The sequence below is a fragment of the Sus scrofa genome, chromosome 14, assembly GCF_000003025.6.
Source record: "Sus scrofa isolate TJ Tabasco breed Duroc chromosome 14, Sscrofa11.1, whole genome shotgun sequence".
Taxonomy (NCBI): domain Eukaryota; kingdom Metazoa; phylum Chordata; class Mammalia; order Artiodactyla; family Suidae; genus Sus; species Sus scrofa.
The window spans coordinates 31,813,096-31,833,786 of record NC_010456.5 but is presented as its reverse complement, the minus strand read 5'-3'; the positions used below and the strand labels follow the sequence as shown (position 1 = coordinate 31,833,786).

General features: G+C 42.0%; 1 protein-coding gene across 1 annotated transcript; it reads left to right on the top strand.

Annotated features, from left to right (window-relative positions):
- On the top strand, positions 10,335-19,405 carry ARPC3 (actin related protein 2/3 complex subunit 3; the record flags this gene model as incomplete). Its single annotated transcript, NM_001185135.1, is given in 6 exon segments — positions 10,335-10,434; positions 13,939-14,015; positions 16,578-16,646; positions 18,159-18,285; positions 18,784-18,878; positions 19,343-19,405. Coding segments are annotated over 6 exon segments (531 nt in total), but the record flags the coding sequence as incomplete, so codon positions are not given.

Sequence of the window (20,691 nt, the reverse complement as noted above, 5' to 3'; positions counted from 1 at the left end):
GCTGAATGGACACAAAAGCAAGACCCACATGTATGCTGTCCTCAAGAGACCCACTTCACTTCTGGGGACACATACAAATTGAAAGTGAGAGGATGGAAGAAAATAGTCCATGCAAACGGGAATCAAAAGAAAGCTGGAGTAGCAATACTCATATCAGACAAAATAGACTTTAAAATGAACAATATCAAAAGGGACAAGGAAGGTCACTACCTAGCGATCAAAGGATCAATCCAAGAAGAAGATACAACAACATTAAATATCTACGCACCCAACATAGGTTCACCACAATATATCAGGCAACTGCTAACAACCTTAAAAGGACAAATCGACAATGACACAATCATAGTGGGGGACGTTAACACCCCACTTACAGCAATGGACAGATCATCCAGACAGAAAATCAATAAGGAAACACAGGCCCTGAATGAAGCATTAGACCTGATGGACTTAATAGGTATTCATAGGACATTCCATCCCAAAGCAACAGAATACACATTCTTCTCAAGTGCACGTGGAACATTCTCTAAAATTGATCACATTCTGGGCTACAAATCAAACCTCAGTAACTTTAAGAAAACTGAAATCGGAGTTCCCGTCGTGGCGCAGTGGTTAACGAATCCGACTAGGAACCATGAGGTTGCGGGTTCGGTCCCTGCCCTTGCTCAGTGGGTTAACAATCCGGCATTGCTGTGAGCTGTGGTGTAGGTTGCAGACGCGGCTCGGATCCAGCGTTGCTGTGGCTCCGGCGTAGGCCGGTGGCTACAGCTCCGTTTCAACCCCTAGCCTGGGAACCTCCATATGCCGCGGGAGCGGCCCAAGAAATACCAAAAAAAAAAAAAAGAAAAGAAAAAGAAAAAAAAAGAAAACTGAAATCCTATCAGCATCTTTTCCAACCACAACGCTGTATGACTGGAAATCAACAACAAGAAGAAAACTGCAAAAAACACAAACACGTGGAGACTAAACAACATGCTACTAAACAACCAATGGATCACTGAAGAAATCACAGAGGAAATTTAAAAATACCTAGAAGCAAAGGACAACAAAGATACGACACTCCAAAACCTATGGGATGCAGCAAAAGCCATTCTAAGAGGAAAGTTGATAGCAATACAAGCCCACCTCAGGAAACAAGAAAAAGCTCAAATAAACAAGCTAACTTTACATCTAAAGCAGCTCGAGTGAGAAGAACAGGTAAGACCTAAAGTTAGCTGAAGCAAGGAAATCATAAAGATCAGAGCAGAAATCAAGGAAATAGAAAAACCATAGAAAAGATCAAGGAAACGAAAAGCTGGTTCTTTGAAAAGATCAACAAAATTGAGAAATCCTTAGCCAGACTTATCAAGAAAAAAAGAGAGAGGACTCAAATCAGTGACATTTGGAATGAAAAAGGAGAAGTAGCAACGGACATCACAGAAATACAAAGGATCATAAGAGACTACTATATGCAACTATATGCCAATAAAACGGAAATTCTAGAAGAAATGGACAAATTCTTAGAAAAGTACCATCTTCCAAGACTAAATCAAGATGAAACAGAAAAGACGAACGGACCAATCACAAGTACTGAAGTTGAAACTGTGATTTAAAAACTGCCAACAAACAAAAGTCCAGGACCAGATGGCTTCACAGGCAAATTCTATCAAACATTTAGAGAAGAGCTACCACCTATCCTTCTGAAACTATTCCAAAAAATTGCAGAGGAAGGAACACTCCAAACTCACTCTATGAGGCCACCATCACTCTGATACCAAAACCAGACAAAGATACCACAAAAAAAGAAAACTACAGGCCAATTTCATGAAGAACACAGATGCAAAAATCCTCATCAAAATACTAGCAAACCACATCCAACAACACATTAAAAGGATTGCACATCATGACCAAGTGGGATTTATCCCAGGGATGCAAGTGTTCTTCAATATCCGCAAATCCGTCAGTGTGATGCAGCACATTAACAAATGAAGGGTAAAAGCCATATGATCCTCTCAATAGATGCAGAAAAGGCCTTTGACAAAATCCAACACCCATTTCTGATTAAAAAAAAAACCTTCAGAAGGTGGGCATAGATGGTACCTACCTCAACATAATAAAGGCCACATATGACAAACCCACAGCGAACATCATTCTCAATGGTGAAAAGCTGAAAGAATTCCCGCTGAGAGCAGGAAGAAGACAAGGATGTTCGCTCTTGCCACTACTATTCAACATAGTTTTGGAAGTCCTAGCCACAGCAATCAGAGACATAAAAGAGATAAAAGGAATCCAAGTTGGAAAGGAAGAAATAAAACTCTCACTATTTGCAGATGGCATGATACTGTACCTAGAGAATCCTAAAAGACTCTACCAGAAACGGTTAGAGCTCATCCAGGAATTTGGCAAAGTTGCAGGATACAAAATTAATACACAGAAATCAATGGCATTTCTATATACTAACAATGAAAGATTGGAAAGAGAAATTAGGGAAGCAATTCTGTTTACCACTGCATCCAAAAGAGTAAAATCCCTAGGAGTAAACTTACCTAAAGAGACAAAAGAGCTGTACTCTGAAAACTATGAGACACTGATGAAGGAAATCAAAGATGAAACAAAGAGATGGAAAGACATACCATGCTCTTGGATTGGAAGCGTCAAGATTATCAAAATGACTGTACTACCCAAGGCAATCTACAGATTCAATGCAATCCCTATCAAATTACCAAGGATATTTTTCACAGAACTCGAACAAAATATTTTAAAGTTTGTTTGGAAGTGCAAAAGACCCAGAATAGCCAAAGACATCCTGAAAAAGAAAAACGGAGCTGGAGGAATCAGGCTCCCAGACTTCAGACTATACTACAAAGCAACAATCATCAAAACCACATGGTACTGGCACAAAGACAGAAATATAGGTCAGTGGAACAGGATAGAAAGCCCAGAATTAAACCCACGCACCTACAGCCAACTAATCTTTGACAAAGGAGGCAAGAATACACAATGGAGAAAAGAGAAAAGATAGCCTGTTCAATAAGTGGTGCTGGGAAAACTGGACAGCCACATGGAAAAGAATGAAATTAGAACACTCCCTAACACCATACATAAAATTAAGCTCCAAATGGATTAAAGACCTAGATATAAGACCAGACACTATGAAGTTCTTAGAGGAAAACATAGGCCAAACACTCTCTGACATAAACGACAGCAACATCTTCCCAGATCCACCTCTTAGAGTAATGACGGTAAAAACAAAAATGAACAAATGGAACCTAATTAAACTTAGAAGTTTCTGCACAGCAAAGGAAGCCCTAAACAAAACAAAAAGACAACCCAAAGAATGGGAGAAAATCTTTGCCAATGAATCGACTGATAAGGGATTCATCTCCAAAATTTATAAACACCTTCTACAGCTCAATACCAAAACAAAACAAAACAAAACAAACAAAAAACAACCCCATCAAAAAATGGGCAGAAGATCTAAACAGACAATTCTCCAAAGAAGACATACAGATGGCCAAAAAACACATGAAAAGATGTTCAACTTCACTCATTATTAGAGAAATGCAAACCAAAACCACTCTGAGGTACCACCTTACACCAGCCTGCATGGCCATCATCTACAAACAATAAGTGCTGGAGAGTGTGTGGAGAAAAAGCAACCCTAGTACACTGTTGGTGGGATTGTAACCTGGTGCAACCACTGTGGAGAACAGTATGGGGATTCCTCAGAAAACTAAAAATAGAACTAACATTTGATCCAACAATCCTACTCCTGGGCATCTATCCAGAGAGAAGCATTACCTGCAGAGACACATGTACTCCAATGTTCCCTTGCAGCTCTATTTGCAATAGCCAAGACATGAAAACAACCTAAATGCCCATCGACAGAGGACTGGATCAAGAAGATGTGGTATATATGCACAGTGGAATATTACTAAGCCATTAAAAGGGACGAAATAGTGGCATTTTTGGCAACATGGATGGACCTGGAAATTATCATGCTAAGTGAAGTCAGTCATACAATGAGACACCAACATCAAATGCTTTCACTGACATGTGGAATCTGAAAAAAGGACACAATGAACTTCTTTGCAGAACAGATACTGAGTCACAGACTTTGAAAAACTTATGGTTTCCAAAGGAGATGGTTTGGGAGGTGGGGGAATGTGCTGGGGTTGTGGGATGGAAATCCTATAAAATTGGATTGTGGTGATCATTGTACAGCTATAAATGTAATAAATTCATTGAGTAGTTTAAAAAATAAAAATAATTTTTAAAATTGTGATTTGTAGTCTCTGAGCTCTTAAAAATATATACATTCCTTGAATAACAAATGCACACAAAAATATAAAAACAATTTTCTCTTTTTAACTTCTTGCCACATTGAATTGGTTTTTGATTTTTGTTTTCTTTTTTAATGGCTGCTCCCACAGCACATGGAAGTTCCCCAGCCAGGGATTGAATATGAGCCACAGCTGCCAACCTATGCCATGGCTCTGGCAGTGCCAGATTCTTAACCCATTGCACCATGGCGGGTGAGATCCTGAACTGTTTATTTTCAGTATTTCTAAGTTCATTTGGGATAGCCCTGAGGAATGGTTAGTCACTGAGTTCTGCCAGGCAGAGTGCTAATGAGATGCTTTTTTTTTTTTTTTTTTTTTTTGTCTTTTCGCCTTTTCTAGGGCTGCTCCCTCAGCATATGGAGGTTCCCAGGCTAGGGGTCGAATTGGAGCTGTAGCCACTGGCCTCTGCCAGAGCCACAGCAACAGGGGATCTGAGCCGCGTCTGCGACCTACACCACAGCTCTCGGCAACGCCAGATCCTTAACCCACTGAGCAAGGCCAGGGATCAAACACGCAACCTCATGGTTCCTAGTCAGATTCATTAACCACTGCGCCATGACGGGAACTCCTACACAGTCTCTCTTTTAAAAAAAATTTTAATGGAACTTACAAAGTTTAATTGACTTATGACGTTGTGTTTATTTCAAGTGTACAGCAAAGTAAATCAGTTATACATATATCCATTCCCTTCTATATCCTTTTCCCATATTTCAGATCCTTTTCCCATATTATAATCTTCAATTTAATCCTCGTGACAGGCCCAGGCTCCATCAGTGCTGAATCTTCCTGCTGATGCAGATTGTCTTTACAGAAAATCCACAACCCAGGTTAATTTTTTTTAAATGTCTTTTTAGGGTTGCACATGTGGAATATGGAAGTTCCCAGGCTAGGGGTCGAATCGAAGCTACAGCTGCCAGCCTACACCACAGACACAGCAACACAGGATCTGAGCCAAGTCTGCAACCCACACCACAGCTCATGGCAATGCCAGGTCCTTAACCCACCCATCGAGGCCAGGGATTGAACCTGAAACTCATGGTTCCTAGTCAGATTCGTTTCCACTGTGCCACAATGGGAACTCCAACAAGGAAATTTCTGATAAAGTGTAGAAAAGGGAGTTTCCATTATGGCACAGCAGAAAATAATCTGACTAGGAACCATGAGGTTGTAGGTTCGATCCCTAGACTTGTTCAGTGGGTTAAGGATCTGGCATTGCTGTGGTGTAGGTCGAAGACGCAGCTCGGAGCTGGTGTGGCTGTGGCATAGGCTGGCAGCTGTAGCTCTGATCAGACGCCTAGCCTGGGAACCTCCATATGCAGCAAGTGTGGCCCTAAAAAGCCCCCCCCCCAAAAAAAATTGTAGAAAAGAAAGTTAATGAAATGGAGAGTGACTATGGGGCTTGTCAAAGAAGTCTCCTCCTGAAAGGTGCAGTTTCGCCAGAGATTTGAATGAGAAATCAGTTGTGGGAACATAGGACAAAGTAATCCAGTCTGAGAGACTGCCAGAAGAAGTGGCCGGAAGCAACAATGAACTTGGCTTTTCACGTGAGATGCTTTCTTTTCTAGTAATGGGTTAAAATAACTTTAAAAAAATCCTGGGATTCCCGTTGTGGCTCAGTGGTTAATGAACCCAACTAGTATCCATGAGGACTTGGGTTCGATCCCTACTCTTGCTCAGTAGGTTAAGGATCCGGCGTTGCCATAGGCTATGATATAGGTCGCAGACACAACTCAGATCCTATGTCGCTGTGGCTTTGGTGCAGGCCAGCAGCTGCAGCCCAGATTCAACCCCTAGCCTGGGAACTTCCATATGCCAATTTCCACTTGAAATTGAACCTCCATTTTCAAGTGAGGAAACTGAGGCACAGAGAGGTTAACTCTCCCAGTTACACAGCCAACAAATGTTGAAGCTGGGATTCAAACCCATAGTCCATTTTCTCAACTATTACACAGAGATTTGCAGTAAGCACACAAGAGTGTACTTTCTCCCTTTTTTTGAATCAATGGATTGAGGAGTTCCCTTGGGCACAGCAGGTTAAGGACACTACCTTGTCATTGCAGCAACTCAGGTCACTGCTGTGGCTGCAGGTGTTTTTGTTTTTCTGTCTTTTCTAGGGCCACACCTGCAGCTATAGAGGTTCCCAGCCTAAGGGTCTAATCGGAGCTGTAGTTTCTGGCCTATGCCAGAGCCACAGCAATGTGGGATCCCAGCCATGTCTGCCACCTATACCTCAGCTCACAGCAATGCCTGCCTGGATCCTTAACCCACTGAGCGAGGGCAGGGATCGAACCCTCAACCTCCTGGTTCCTAGTTGGATTCGTTAACCACTGAGCCACGACAGCAACTCCTGTGGCTGGAGTTTTAACCCCTGGCCTGGGTGTGGCAAAAAATTTAAAAATTTTAAAAGAATCATAAGAACTATGGGGGAAAAAAGGAAAGAGGAGTGGCATGGGACTGAATTTAAAATAGTGTGACCCAAGGAATGCTTCACTGAAAAGATGATCTTTAAGGAAAAACAAATTTGGTGATTGATCACTAGGATTCCATGACCCCCAAATCCATCTCCATTTCGCACGAAGCTCACGCATGCGCGACACTCAGAGCCCCTACCTAGGGCTCGAGCGCCCCCTGGCGCCCCTTCGGATCCGCGCAGTCGGAGCACCTTGCCGCAGTCGGTAAGGCCGGAAGCGCGGTCTCCTGCTCTGGCCCTCCCCTTCCGGCTCACTTCCGACTATCCCGCCCGGGCCACCAGACCGGAAGCACAGCCCTCCAACCCGATCCTCCTCGTCTGGGTTGAAAACCGGGCGACTCCAAGATGCCGGTAAAGGGGCCGAGCTGGGGGTGTCGGAGGTGGCGGGGATTTGGGAAAGTGGCGAGAAATAGTGTGTGCGCTGAGAAAAGCGGGCCGAAGGGCGCGGAGAGAAAGCAGGGGCCTGAGAAAGCTAGAGGAGGGAGGAGGGGGCTGGCCCTTGTAGGATCTGGGCTCCGCGGGAGTGTCGGCTGGCCGTGGGGCACTGGGGCGCAGCAGAGTGGGCCAGCGCCTCAGGGCGTATTGGGGAGACTGCCTCAGCCCTTCTGCTCTCTCCAATCTCGACCCCTTTTCTTGCCCTTTCTGCACCCCTCAGCTCCAGCAGGGTTCCCAAAGCCTTACAGAGTAAACGGAGCCAAAGGCTGACCTTTTTATTTTTCATATCTCAGATCTAGATGCCGGCTTCTCCTTTTTTTCCCTGCAGGCCCACTTCCTCCTCCGCCCTGGGGGCGGTTCCCTTCCGCTGCTTGTCATCTGTCAGACCCCACTTCCTGGATTCCTCCCCAGTCGCCCTCCAGTGGCGGCCACCCCTGAGCCACTGGGTTTAGGGCCCTCAGAGCAGTTGGAAGGTCTACGCCTGGTTTCCAGACGTTTCTGTTTTTTGGTTTCATGTGCATCAGAGTAGGAGTAAAAATTGATGGTTTGATTGCTCTTAAATTTCGTAATTTTAAGCCCATCTGTGGGGTAGATTTATCACCATCATGGTCTCCATTTTGCAGATGAGGAAAAAGGTTATTATTCATACAACAAACGTTAGTGAGCACCTGCTGCATACCAAGCACTGTACCACAGTGAATAAGGCCAACAAATCCCTATTCTTTTTTTTTTTTTTTGTCTTTGTTTTAGGGCATATGGAAGTTACCAGGCTAGGGGTTGAATCCAAGCTACAGCTGCTGGCGTGTACCACAGCCACAGCAACTCCAGATCCGAGCCATGTCTGTAACCTACACCACACCTCATGGGCAGGGATCAAATCCACATCCTCATGGATACTAGCCGGGCGCGTTACTGCTGAGCCATAATGGGAACTTCCAACAAATCCCTATTTTTTTTTATTTTTATTTTTTGTCTTTTTGCCATTTCTTGGGCCGCTCCCGCGGCATATGGAGGTTCCCAGGCTAGGGGTCTAATTGGAGCTGTAGCTGCCAGCCTACGCCAGAGCCACAGCAACGCTGGATCCGAGCCGGGTCTGCAACCTACACCATAGCTCACGGCAACGCTGGATCGTTAACCCACTGAGCAACGGCAGGGATCGAACCCTCAGCCTCATGGTTCCTAGTCGGATTCGTTAACCACTGCAACAAATCCCTATTCTTAAGGAGCATGCATTTTAATGGGGAGAAGGACAATAAGCATATAAATGTAAATAAAATAAGGGAGATTATTTCAGGTAGTGACAAATGCTATGAAGGAAATAGATGGGTAACAAGACAGTTACACATTTTATGAATTCCAAACTCCCATTTGACTCCTTATGTGTGCCAGGCAGGCCCTGAGCTACACACTTTATATGAATTATCCCATTTAATTTTCACAGTGACTGTGAAGTAGATATATTATTGTTTTCTCATTTCGCAGAAGAGGAATCTGAGGCTCAGAGAAGTTCAGTAACTAGCCTCAAATTGCACACTAGTAAATCTTGATAAAGCCAGATTTTTTTTTTTTTTTTTTTTGGTCTTTTTGCTATTTCTTGGGCCGCTCCCGAGGCATATGGAGGTTCCCAGGCTAGGGGTCCAATCGCATCTGCAACCTACACCACAGCTCACGGCAACACCAGATCGTTAACCCACTGAGCAAGGGCAGGGACCGAACCCGCAACCTCATGATTCGTTAACCACTGAGCCACGACGGGAACTCCGATAAAGCCAGATTTTAAGCCAGAACTCTAAATCCGTGTGCACATAGAGCACCCTGAACTTCCTCTGTGATCACTTATGTAATGGTCTTCTCCATTTGCCTGGAAGTTCTTCAAAGACAGAGCCCTTTCTGATCTTGCATGCCATTATATCAGCATGAAGGTGCTTAGTAATCGTTTGGTGAATGAATGAGTAAATGTCTCAAAAAACTAGACATCTGGGAGTTCCCTACTGGCTCAGCAGGTTGAGGATCCAGCGTTGTCACTGCTGTCCTCAGCCCAGACATCTTGTAAAAAGCAGAACTAGGAATCTGTAAGTACTCTACCAGTTTCTATTGTGATGTCACTGAACATGGAGTTGAAAGAGATGCCTCATACCATAGTGTTTCCACCATAACGATTCAGAAGATGTAAATAACCTCATGACAACAATAAAATAATTTTTTAAAATAGGAACTAATGGAAGTTCCCATTGTGGTTCAGCAGTAACAAACCTGACTAGTATTCATGAGGATGCAGGTTCTATCCTTGGCCTTGTTCAGTGGGTTAAGGATCTAGCATTGTCATGAGCTGCAGTGTAGGTCACAGACATGACTCGGATCCCACGTTGCTGTGTCTGTGGTATAGGCCGGTGACTACAGCTCCAATTCGACCCCTAGCCTGGGAACTTCCATTGGCTGTGGATGCAGCCCTAAAAAGTAAAATAAAATAGGAAGCAATGAATTGTGAGACTCATCACCCTTGTTTTTAATGTGATGTATTTAATTGCAAATCTATATAATTAAATTTAGCAATGGCTGTTTTCTTTTTTCTTTTTTTTTTTTTTTTTTTGGTCTTTTTGCCATTTCTTGGGCCGCTCCTGTGGCATATGGAGGTTCCCGGGCTAGAGGTCGAATCGGAGCTGTAGCTGCCAGCCTACGCCAGAGCCACAGCAACGCAGGATCCGAGCCGTGTCTGTGACCTACACCACAGCTCACGGCAACGCGGGAACCTTGACCCACTGAGCAAGGGCAGGGATCGAACCCTCAACCTCATGGTTCCTAGTCGGATTCGTTAACCACTGCGCCATGACGGGAACTCCTGCAATGGCTGTTTTCAACAACCAGATTGCCTCACATTTTCTCAAAATTCCTCAAAATTTAAAAAATTTTTTTATTTTTATTGAAGTATGGTTAATTTACAAATTTGTGATAATTTCAAAATTCCTCAAAATTTAATAGTCAGTTTTCATGAGCCAGTTAATCTGGGGTGGATTACTCTTTTTTTTACCCCTTGGGGAAGTGTACTTGACAGCCCCACTAACATTTGCTCTCTTTCTCCTTTTGTATTCTCACCTGGCTTGTCACTATAGGCTTATCACTCTTCCCTCATGGACCCCGACACCAAACTCATTGGAAACATGGCATTGCTGCCTATCAGGAGTCAGTTCAAAGGACCTGCCCCTAGAGAAAGTAAGTCAAAACCCTTTACCATTATTTTCAGATTTTGGTATGAAATACCTACTAACCCTATGACGTTATCAAATCAGGGAAATTATGTCTAAGGTTTCTCTTGTATTTTCTATTTGCTTGTGGATATTGTGCTCTAGACCTTTTAAGATCATGGGTATATGGGAATTCCCTTCTGGATCAGTGGTAATGAACCCAACTAGGATCCATGAGGATGCAGGTTCAATCCCTGGCCAGCATCTGCAGCTCTGATTAGACCCCCTAGGGCCACAGGTGTGCGCCTAAAAATAAATAAATAAATAAATAAATAAATAAATAAATAAATACATTAAAAGTTCATGGGTATATGTTGTATTCAGTAAGAAACTGTAATATTGTTGCCAATTTCTGCAGAATATTTTGTTGAGAGTAAAGAGAAAATGTACTTAATTCCCACCACTCTTTTTTTTGTTGTTTTTTGTTTTTTTGTGGGTTTTTTTTTTTTTTTTTTTTTTTTTTTTCTTTTTAGGGCGCATATCTGTGGCACATGGTGGTTCCCAGGCAGGGGTTGAATTGGAGCTGTAGCTGCTGGCCTACGCTACAGCCACAGCAATGCCAGATCCAAGCCGTGTCTGCGACCTACACCACAGTTCATGACAACGCCAGACCCTTAACCTGAGCGAGGCCAGGGATTGAACCTGCATCCTCATGGATGCCAGTGAGATTTCTTTCCACTGAGCCATGACGGGAACTCCTCACTACTCTTTCTATCATCCCTATCAATTCTTATGAACTAGTCTAATGCTGCTACTTCTGTTAAACGCCATTTTCTCATTCTTTCTTTGTCATCAAGCTGGAAAAACACAAAACATATTTTAATCTCTTCCTTATCTACATCTGCTTCCTTCAGCTATTCTTCATTTCTTCTCTTTTTCTGAATTTGATATCTTTGCTTTCTTTCTTGGTACTCTTTTTTTTGGGGGGGGAACCATTTTTTACTGTTCAGAGAGCTCCATTCTTTTCAGATACTGAAACTCTTCTGACACATTCTGAGGTGTTCTGCCAACAATGTAATTTGTGTTATATTAGACACGGTTTCCCTGCTCCCAGAAAAGGTCTGTGCTGAGTTCCATTCATGGTTTCTAAGAGTGTGGTCTGGGTTACCGACCTTGTCCTGACCCATTTCAATTCCTCTGCCAGACTATTTGACTTGACTTCTTAATTTAATTTTGTTTTCAACACCAGTTGAAAGCTCAGTAAACTTAATAAATTTGATGAGTCACCACAGTCTTTACTTGATTCTGAGATGGAAAAAAACAGACCAAAAGGAGGAAAAATAATGTAAAAGAATTATAGTGCAATGTTGGCCCAGCTCTCTTTTCAGATTGTTGAAATACCCTAGAGTAGGAATTACAGCTGTGGTGCAAGAGGATCGGCAGCATCTCTGCAGTGCCAGGACACAGGTTCGATCACTGGTCTGGCACATTGGGTTAAGATCCGGCATTGCCAAAGCCATGGCATAGGTCACAACAGTGGCTTGGATCTGATTCCCTGGCCCAGGAACTCTGTATGTCATAGAGCAGCCAAAAAAAGAAAACAAAATTAAAAAGCCATAGAATATATCAGAAGATGCAATTGATCAAGGATGGAATAAATCTAATTACCACCTTTACAATTCTTGGGCCCTTGAGGCAGAATGGGATGCCAAGAAAACAGAATTTTATGGTTTCTATAGATGAGGATTGGCCTGTTACTCTTTCCCAGGAAGCGGGATTAGAACTGAATTGGAATAATGGACAAGTACAAGCCTGTGCTACAGGCTAACTAACTGTTAGCATTAATCACATTATTTACATCCAACAGATACTTTGGAATACTCGTTCATATGCCAGAGAAGAAACGCTCTTCTGGGTTCTGAATCCCATAGTCTAGTCTTTTCCTCCACCCTCACAAAGTGACATTTAGAACTAGTTGGTTTTTGTAAGCACTGTTGAATCATCATCTGAGGAAATTTGTTTTTGCAGATAAGACAGTAGATTACAGGGAACACAAGTCTAGAGTTGTAATTGTGGGGAAATTCTTCAGCAGGGGAATGAGCAGAGATAAAGACAACTGGTTTACAGAGTACCAGAGCTTCAGAATTGCTTTGCATCTCAGCTGGGTGAGAGGGATAGCAGTCAGGCCAGAAATGTAATAACCATTTCTGCATTGCTGAAACCAGCTGCTGGATATCAAGACCCTGGGATTTTGACCTTTAAAAAAAAAAAGAAAAAGAAAACCCAAAAAAGGCCAGAGAAATTATGTAATGAGACCTGTCTTTGTCACAACAGTACTTTTGGCTTTTTTCAGTCTCTAGCCATCCTGAGCAGCTTGTACAAATGTATTTAAAGTCACAATTTTCATAAAAAGAAAGATGTGTCTGTGAATCCCAGTGTGTTCCTAAATGATGGTTGAGAGTTTTTTTCCTGAAAACTGGGTCATGTAAATGCAAATAAAGTTATATTGAATACCTTTTTTTAAAGCATTTTATGGAATTCCCTGGTGGCTCAGTGGGTTAAGGATCTGACATTGTCATTGCTATGGCTCAGGTCACTGCTGTGGTGTGGGTTCAATCCCTGGCCTGGGAACTTCCACATGCTGCAGGCACTGCCAAGCAAACAAAACAAACAAACAAAAGAAGAGTATTTTATTAAAGTTAGACTGTCAGAGTTCCTGTCGTGGCGCAGTGGTTAACGAATCCGACTAGGAACCATGAGGTTGTGGGCCTTGCTCAGTGGGTAAAGGAACTGGCATTGCCGTGAGCTGTGGTGTAGATTGCAGACGCGGCTCGGATCCTGGGTGGCTGTGCCTATGGCATAGGCTGGTAGCTACAGCTCTGATTAGACCCCTAGCCTGGGAACCTCCATATGCCGTGGGAGCGGCCCTAGAAAAGACAAAAAAATAAATAAATAAAGTTAGACTGTGTCTCACTGTTTTTTGTTTTTGTTTTTTTTTTTAATGGCCACACCCTTGACATTTGGAAGTTCCCGAGCCAGGGATAGAATCCAAGCCACAGCTTTGGCAACACCAGATCCTTTAACCTACTGTGCTAGGCTGGGGATCAAATCCTCACCTCCATAGTGACCCAAGCCACTGCAATTGGATTCTTAACCCACTGTGCCACAGCAGGAACTCCTCACTCTGTTTTTATAAATGCATTGAGAGATGTCTGGAGTGATACTTACCCAGTGTTGATAGTAGTTATTTCTGGGCAATGAGATTGATGTGACAATTAAGTTTTTTCTCTGTATTAATTTCTCTAGTGAACATATGTCATTTTTATAAAAATAATAAAGCCATAAGAATAAATCATGTACTTATTTCTCTAGAAATTATTTCTAAAGACTTTATATTTCAGTAGCCTCATTTTATTCAATTCAAAACCCTTGACCATTAAGCTTGGATATTTTTTTCCTTAAAGCTTTTTTAGATGTTACCTTTTACATTTGGCTAATGTTCTCTGCCTTCCTCCCCTTGTGTCTTGCTTAGCAAAAGATACAGATATTGTGGATGAAGCTATCTATTACTTCAAGGCCAATGTCTTCTTCAAAAACTATGAAATTAAGGTAAATTACAGAACTCTTGCTATTTTAGATTTTTGATGGGGATAATATCTACCTGGCAGTCAAGATTGATCTGAGGAATAAATGAAATGAGATTGCATGAATATAAAAATCCAGGAATTCCCATCGTGGTGCAGAGGAAACCAGTCTGACTAGGAACCACAAGGTTGTGGGTCTGATTCCTGGCCTTAACTCAGTGGGTTGAGCATCCAGTGTTGCCTTGAGCTATGGTGTAGGTTGCAGACATGGCTTAGATCCTGCGTTGCTGTGGCATAGGCTGGTGGCTGTAGCTCCGGTTTGACCCCTAGCCTGGGAACCTCCATATGTTGTGGGTGTGGCCCCTAAAAAGCAAAAAAATGGAAAAAAAAAAAAGATAAAGATAAAAATCCAGTGTCTCATTCTTTATGAATATTAGTTCCTCGTTTTTCCTCCAGTCTACACCATGGGTTGGCAAAGCCAAATCTGGTCCTCCTTTTTGTAAATAAAGTTTTATTGGAACATAGCAATACACATTTATTTATATATCATCTGTGGCTGCTTTCAGACCACAACAGCTGATTAGAGTAATTGTGACAAAGACTGTGGCCCACAAAGAATAAAATACTTAACTGTTTGGTCCTAAACAGAGGAAATTCGCCAACCTATGATCTAGATGCTTTATATTTAGTCAACAATAATAAAGTGCCTACTGTGTGCCAGTCCAAAACCCAAAAATTCTACATGCTGTGGTTTGGTTTTTTTTAATATATATATACTACTGTGTCCTGGACCTAAGGTAGAGAAATAAAGAAACTTCAGTGGTTTGGGCTCTTCCCTCAATCACCCTTTCTTCCCTTCTGCTCTTAGTTTTTGTGAGCTGGCAGGAAAGGCAGAAGGGAGGTGGCAGAAGAGGAATGGGGGAAATGGAAAAGGGAAGTTCTCTGAGCTTCTGCTATGAGCAAGTTACAAGGAATGTCAATAAATCTTCTTCTTTTTTTTTTTTTTTTTTGTCTTTTTGTCTTTTGTTGTTGTTGTTGTTGCTATTTCTTGGGCCACTCCCGCGGCATATGGAGGTTCCCAGGCTAGGGGTTGAATCGGAGCTGTAGCCACCGGCCTACGCCAGAGCCACAGCAACGCTGGATCCGAGCCGCGTCTGCAACCTACACCACAGCTCACGGCAACGCCGGATCGTTAACCCACTGAGCAAGGGCAGGGACTGAACCCGCAACCTCATGGTTCCTAGTCGGATTCGTTAACCACTGCGCCACGACGGGAACTCCCAATAAATCTTCTTGATAGTGTTCTAGAATATGGAACTTCAACTCCTTGCCAAACTTTGATCTCTTGGAATCAAACGGTGTAAACGCTTTATTTGTAGATTCTCAGTCTATAAACTGTAGTCTAAACATTCTGTGGAACTATATCTAGTCACTTAGGAACTCTGTCTAGTCACTTACGATGGAACATGAGAATGTGAGAAGAAAGAATATATACATGTATGTGTAACTGGGTCACCTTGCTATACAGTAGAAAATTGACAGAATACTGTAAACCAGCTACAATGGAAAAAATAAAAATCATTATAAAAAAATAAAAATTGATCATGTAAAAAGATTTTTTTTAATTATATGGGTAGAAAAAAAATTTTTAAATAAACATTCTGTGATGCTATGGATGTTTCTATATCTAGTGCATGGTCTTAAGTGTTGTGTTTATAGTTATAATTCTGCCACATTTCATTCTTGATGAAATAACGTATGATCTTAAAAATAGGGAGATATGTCATTTATTCCTTTAAAACTATAAATCTGTATAAAATTTGACCCGAAGTACATGCCACATTTAACATCCATTTGTCTTCACAGCATTTTCCTTTGGGTTGGGTCAAGGGTTGGGCATATGGAGCTCTTCAGGAACAAGTCACTTGTGAAATCATTGCTTCCTCCTTTAGAGTCATGAATGTTTCTGTTCTCAGCAGTGATCCTGAAGTGAAGGAATTTTTAGAAATGAGCCAGCTGTGTGGTTCGCCTCAGGTTTTCCACGTGGCTATGTTAACTCTCCTTCCTACACAGACAGAGGAGCTGTTGGAGCTGAGGGAAACAGGAGCAGCCACACAGCTCAGGGTGCCACTGCAGTGTCTGCAGGAGCGGACAGAAAGAGGGCTTTAAGATTGCATTTGAGAATGGGAATTGTTGAAGCTGTGGTAACTATGCTTTTGCATTTTTCAGTTGGTAAATCAAGACAAAGACTGGAGTTCCCTTCGTGGTTCAGTGGTTAACGAATCCAACTAGGAACCATGCGGGTTCGATCCCTGGCCTTGCTCAGTGGGTTAAGGATCCAGCGTTGCCGTGAGCTGTGGTGTGGGTCACAGACGCGGCTCGGATCTGGCGTTGCTGTAGCTCTGGCATAGGCCAGCAGCTACAGCTCTGATTAGACCCCTAGCCTGGGAACCACCATCTGCTGCGGGAGTGGCCCTAGAAAAAAAGACAAAAAAAAAAAAAAGAAAGAAAAAGGCAAATATTCAATTCATTTATTGCTCATACATTTTAATCAGGACTGTTTTTAAGTTTTATTTTCCTCCCATAGAATGAAGCTGATAGGACCTTGATATATATAACTCTCTACATTTCTGAGTGTCTAAAGAAACTCCAAAAGGTAATTCAACTTGGATGATCGTCTGTCGGAAAAACATATTAATGGGTATTTAGACTTAATGAGACTTTAATGACAAGTAGAAAATATTTCTTCTGACTTAAACGTGGACCTTGAGAGGAAAATCTGTAGATCTTTAGACTTACAGTGTGGATGACTAAGAAAAAGATAAGATAGTGGGGTTTTAAGGCTTTGTGTATATTTTTCCAAGACAGAGATCCTGACCAAAAAATTCCCTTTAGGAGTTCCCTGGTGGCCTAGTGGTTAAGGATTTGGCATTGTCACTGCAGTGCATGTTCAATCCCTGGCCCAGGAACTTCCACTTGCCAAAGGTGTAGCCAAAGAAAAAAGAAAGAAGAGAGAGAGAAAGAGGGTAGGAGGGAGGGAAGGAGGAAGCAGGAAAGAAGGAAGGGAGGGAGGAAGGAAAAGAAGGAAGAAAGAGGGGTTCTGGTTGTAGCAGAGTGGAAATGAATCCGACTAGTATCCGTAGGATTCGAGTTCAATCCCTGGCCTCGCTCAGTTGTTCAGGGATCCGGCGTTGCCATGAGCTGTAGTGTAGGCTGGCAGCTACAACTCTGATCCGACCCCTCTCCTGGGAACCTTCATATGCTGTGGGTGTGGGCCTAAAAAGCAGAAAGAAAAAAAGAAAGAGGAGTTCCTGTTGTGGCTCAATGGAAATGAATCTGACTAGCATCCATGAGGACGCTCGATCCGGCGTTGCCATGAGCTGTGGTGTAGGTTGCAGATGCAGCTTGGCTCCGGCGTTGCTGTGCCTGTGGTGTAGCCCAGCAGCTACAGCTCCCATTCGACCCGTAGCCTGGGAACCTCCATCTGCCATGGGTGCAGCCCTGAAAAGACAAAAAAACAAAGACAAACAGACAAAGAGGGATGGAGGGAGGAAGGAAGGAAAGAAAGAAAAGAATGAATACCATTTTTAAGCCCTTGGCTCAAGGGTTCTTAGCCTGGGGTCCAAGGATAGAATTCAAGGGTTCAGGATCTTGAGTGGGGAAAAGAATACCTCTTTCTTTCACAAACCTCCAACTGAAATTTAGCATTTCCTTTATTCATTAATGTAGGCAGCAACCCATAGTAATATTAGCTATACTTGGACTTTCTGCAGCATTTTCGTATTACATGTAGAATTGATATTTTGAAACTTTGTTTACATTCATTACTACTTTAGAATTTAGTTGTTAGGCCCACTGCTGGGTCTTGTTACTTAGTGCATTAATAAAAAGAAGCACATTGTATGACCATGTTAGTAAACTTTTTAATATTGTAGCTATTGTATTTCACTGTAATTGGTTTCTTTTATAGTTCTATTTTATGTTATTAACATAACATAAAATAAAACATTAGTGTGAGAAGGGGGCCACAGGCTTCACCAAATTGCAAAAACGCTCTAAAAACAGAACCCCAGACATAGATACTTAGACTAAAAAAACCTACAGTGAGTATTACTGTCTTTTCCCCTGTTGTGTATATAAACTTGGTTTTTGTTTTTGTTTTTTTTAGTGCAATTCTAAAAGCCAAGGCGAGAAGGAAATGTATACATTGGGGATCACTAATTTTCCCATTCCTGGAGAGCCTGGTTTTCCACTTAATGCAATTTATGCCAAACCTGCAAACAAACAGGAAGATGGTAAGAACAACCTTTTGACCTCCCTAAATGGCACAAGAGTTTCTCCACTGGACCTTTACCACCCGCCCCCCTCCTTTTCTTGCCTTGGTTGGTGTACAGATTGAGAGTTGTCATTAGCACATATATTATCTTACTAATCACTCTCACCAAAGAACCTTGGCATTAAGTATGAAATCTAGGCGTTCCCACTGTAGTACAGTGGGTTAAGGATCCAGTATTACTGCAGCTCTGGCATAGGTTGCTCCAGCTCAGATTCAATATCTGGCCTTGGGGGCTGCCGTAAAAGAAAAAAAACTTTACAAGTATGATGCGTAGAGAATCTATCGGACCAAAATACATACAATTATAAAACCATTTGAACTGATGTTTCTAGTTCTTACCATATTTGAGTATATAGAAATGTATTGCCAAGGTTATTGTCCACATTAACAGCCAGCACATTTGCAATGCTTTCTCAAATACATTATTTTTTATATTTCCACCTGCTCTTGACTTTAGAAGTGATGAGGGCCTATTTACAACAGCTGAGGCAAGAGACTGGACTGAGACTTTGTGAAAAAGTTTTTGACCCTCAGAATGATAAACCCAGCAAGGTAAGTCTCTTTTCTTTACTGATTTAGTTGATGAATCACCTTTTACCCTGTGGCCACTGTTAAACACACTAAGTCTTTAGTTTTCACATTGCAGTGTTGCTTAACTTTGAGTAAGTGCCTTGTACATAGGAGGAGTTCATTGAATCACACTTAATAGTAAATTGCATGCAGTAAAAAATTGTTGTTATATGTTCTCACATTGGGGCATTGTAAACCCATAAAACAGGTTTGTTATGTGAGATAGCTTGAATGTATTAAGTTTATTTTGTTGTCATAATTTTGAGTGACCTGTGAGTCACTCCAAAAAAAAAAGAAAGAAAATTTTACATGTGCTCTCGAAAAGTTTATATAAGGACTGCCAGACCAGTACTATGTTTTGTCGCTAAGTACATTCATATTCCGATCTTGAACTTGCATTGTTATTTGACCACCACTGTTCATTCTGCTTTGTCCCCTCTTGTTAGTGGTGGACTTGCTTTGTGAAGAGACAATTCATGAACAAGAGTCTTTCAGGACCCGGACAGTAAAAGGAGCCTTGGGCAGACACTGTCTCCACAGCTGTGGGCAGCATTTTTCAGCAAGATGTACACAGTTCTTTGCCTTCATTTCGTAAAGTTTTATACAGAGAAGAGAAGAGAGCATGTCTTGAAGAGCTCTTTATCAAGAATTTGGGGTGGGGGGCTGGAGAAGAGTGGGTTGTTGAGTGATTTGAAATTTTCTGCAGTATTAAGCTGGTGCTTAATAATAAAGAAATTTCTAACACTTCATGTCAGAAAAACTTCATTGCTTTGCTTATATCAGACAGGCTTTAAAAATTTTTGAGACAGTGGAGTTCCTGTTGTGGCTCAGCAGTAATTTTTAAAGTGTACAGTTTAGGAGTTCCCGTCATGGCGAAGTGGTTAACGAATCCAATTAGGAAACATGAGGTTGCGGGTTCGATCCCTGGCCTCTCTCAGTGGGTTAAGGATCTGGCGTTGGAGTGAGCTGTGGTGTAGGTCACATACAGCTCAGATCCTACGTGGCTGTGACTGTGGTGTAGGCCGGCAACTGCAGCTCCAATTCGACCCCTATCTTGGGAACCTCCATATGCCGTGGGTATGACCCTAGAAAAGACAAAAAGCCAAAAAAAAATTTTTTTAAATAAAGGGTACAGTTTAGTGGTTGTAATAATATGCACAAAGTTCTGTAAACCTCACCACTAGTTTCAGAATATTTTTGCCACCCCAAAAAGGTGTTCCTTTATTCCTTAGTGGTCATTTCCTTCCAACCCTTTCTTCCACTCATCTGCCTTCTATCTCTATGGATTTGTCTGTTCTGGATATTTCACATAAATGGGATCATAAAAAACAATCTTTCCTATATGTTTTTTCACTCAACCTAATGTTTTTGCAATTCATCCATGTTATAACATGTATCAATGCCTCCTTCCTTTTTCTTTTTTTATTGTGGTAAAATACATACATTTACTGTGTTTTAACTCTTTTTTTTTTTTTTTTTTTCTTTTTTTGTCTTTAGGGCCATTCCAGTGGCCTATGAAAGTTCCCTGGCTAGAGGTTGAATCGAAGCTATAGCTGCTGGCCTACACCACTACAGCAATGCCAGATCTGAGCTGCATCTGCAACCTACAACACAGCTCACTGCAACGCCAGATCCTTAACCCACTGAGTGAGGCCAGGGATCAAACCCACATCCTCATGGATACTAGTTGGGTTTGTTACTGCTGAGCCACAATGGGAACTCCTATGTTAACTACTTTAAAGCACACAATTCACTGGAATTAATTACATTCACATTGTTTTGTTACTCTCACCCC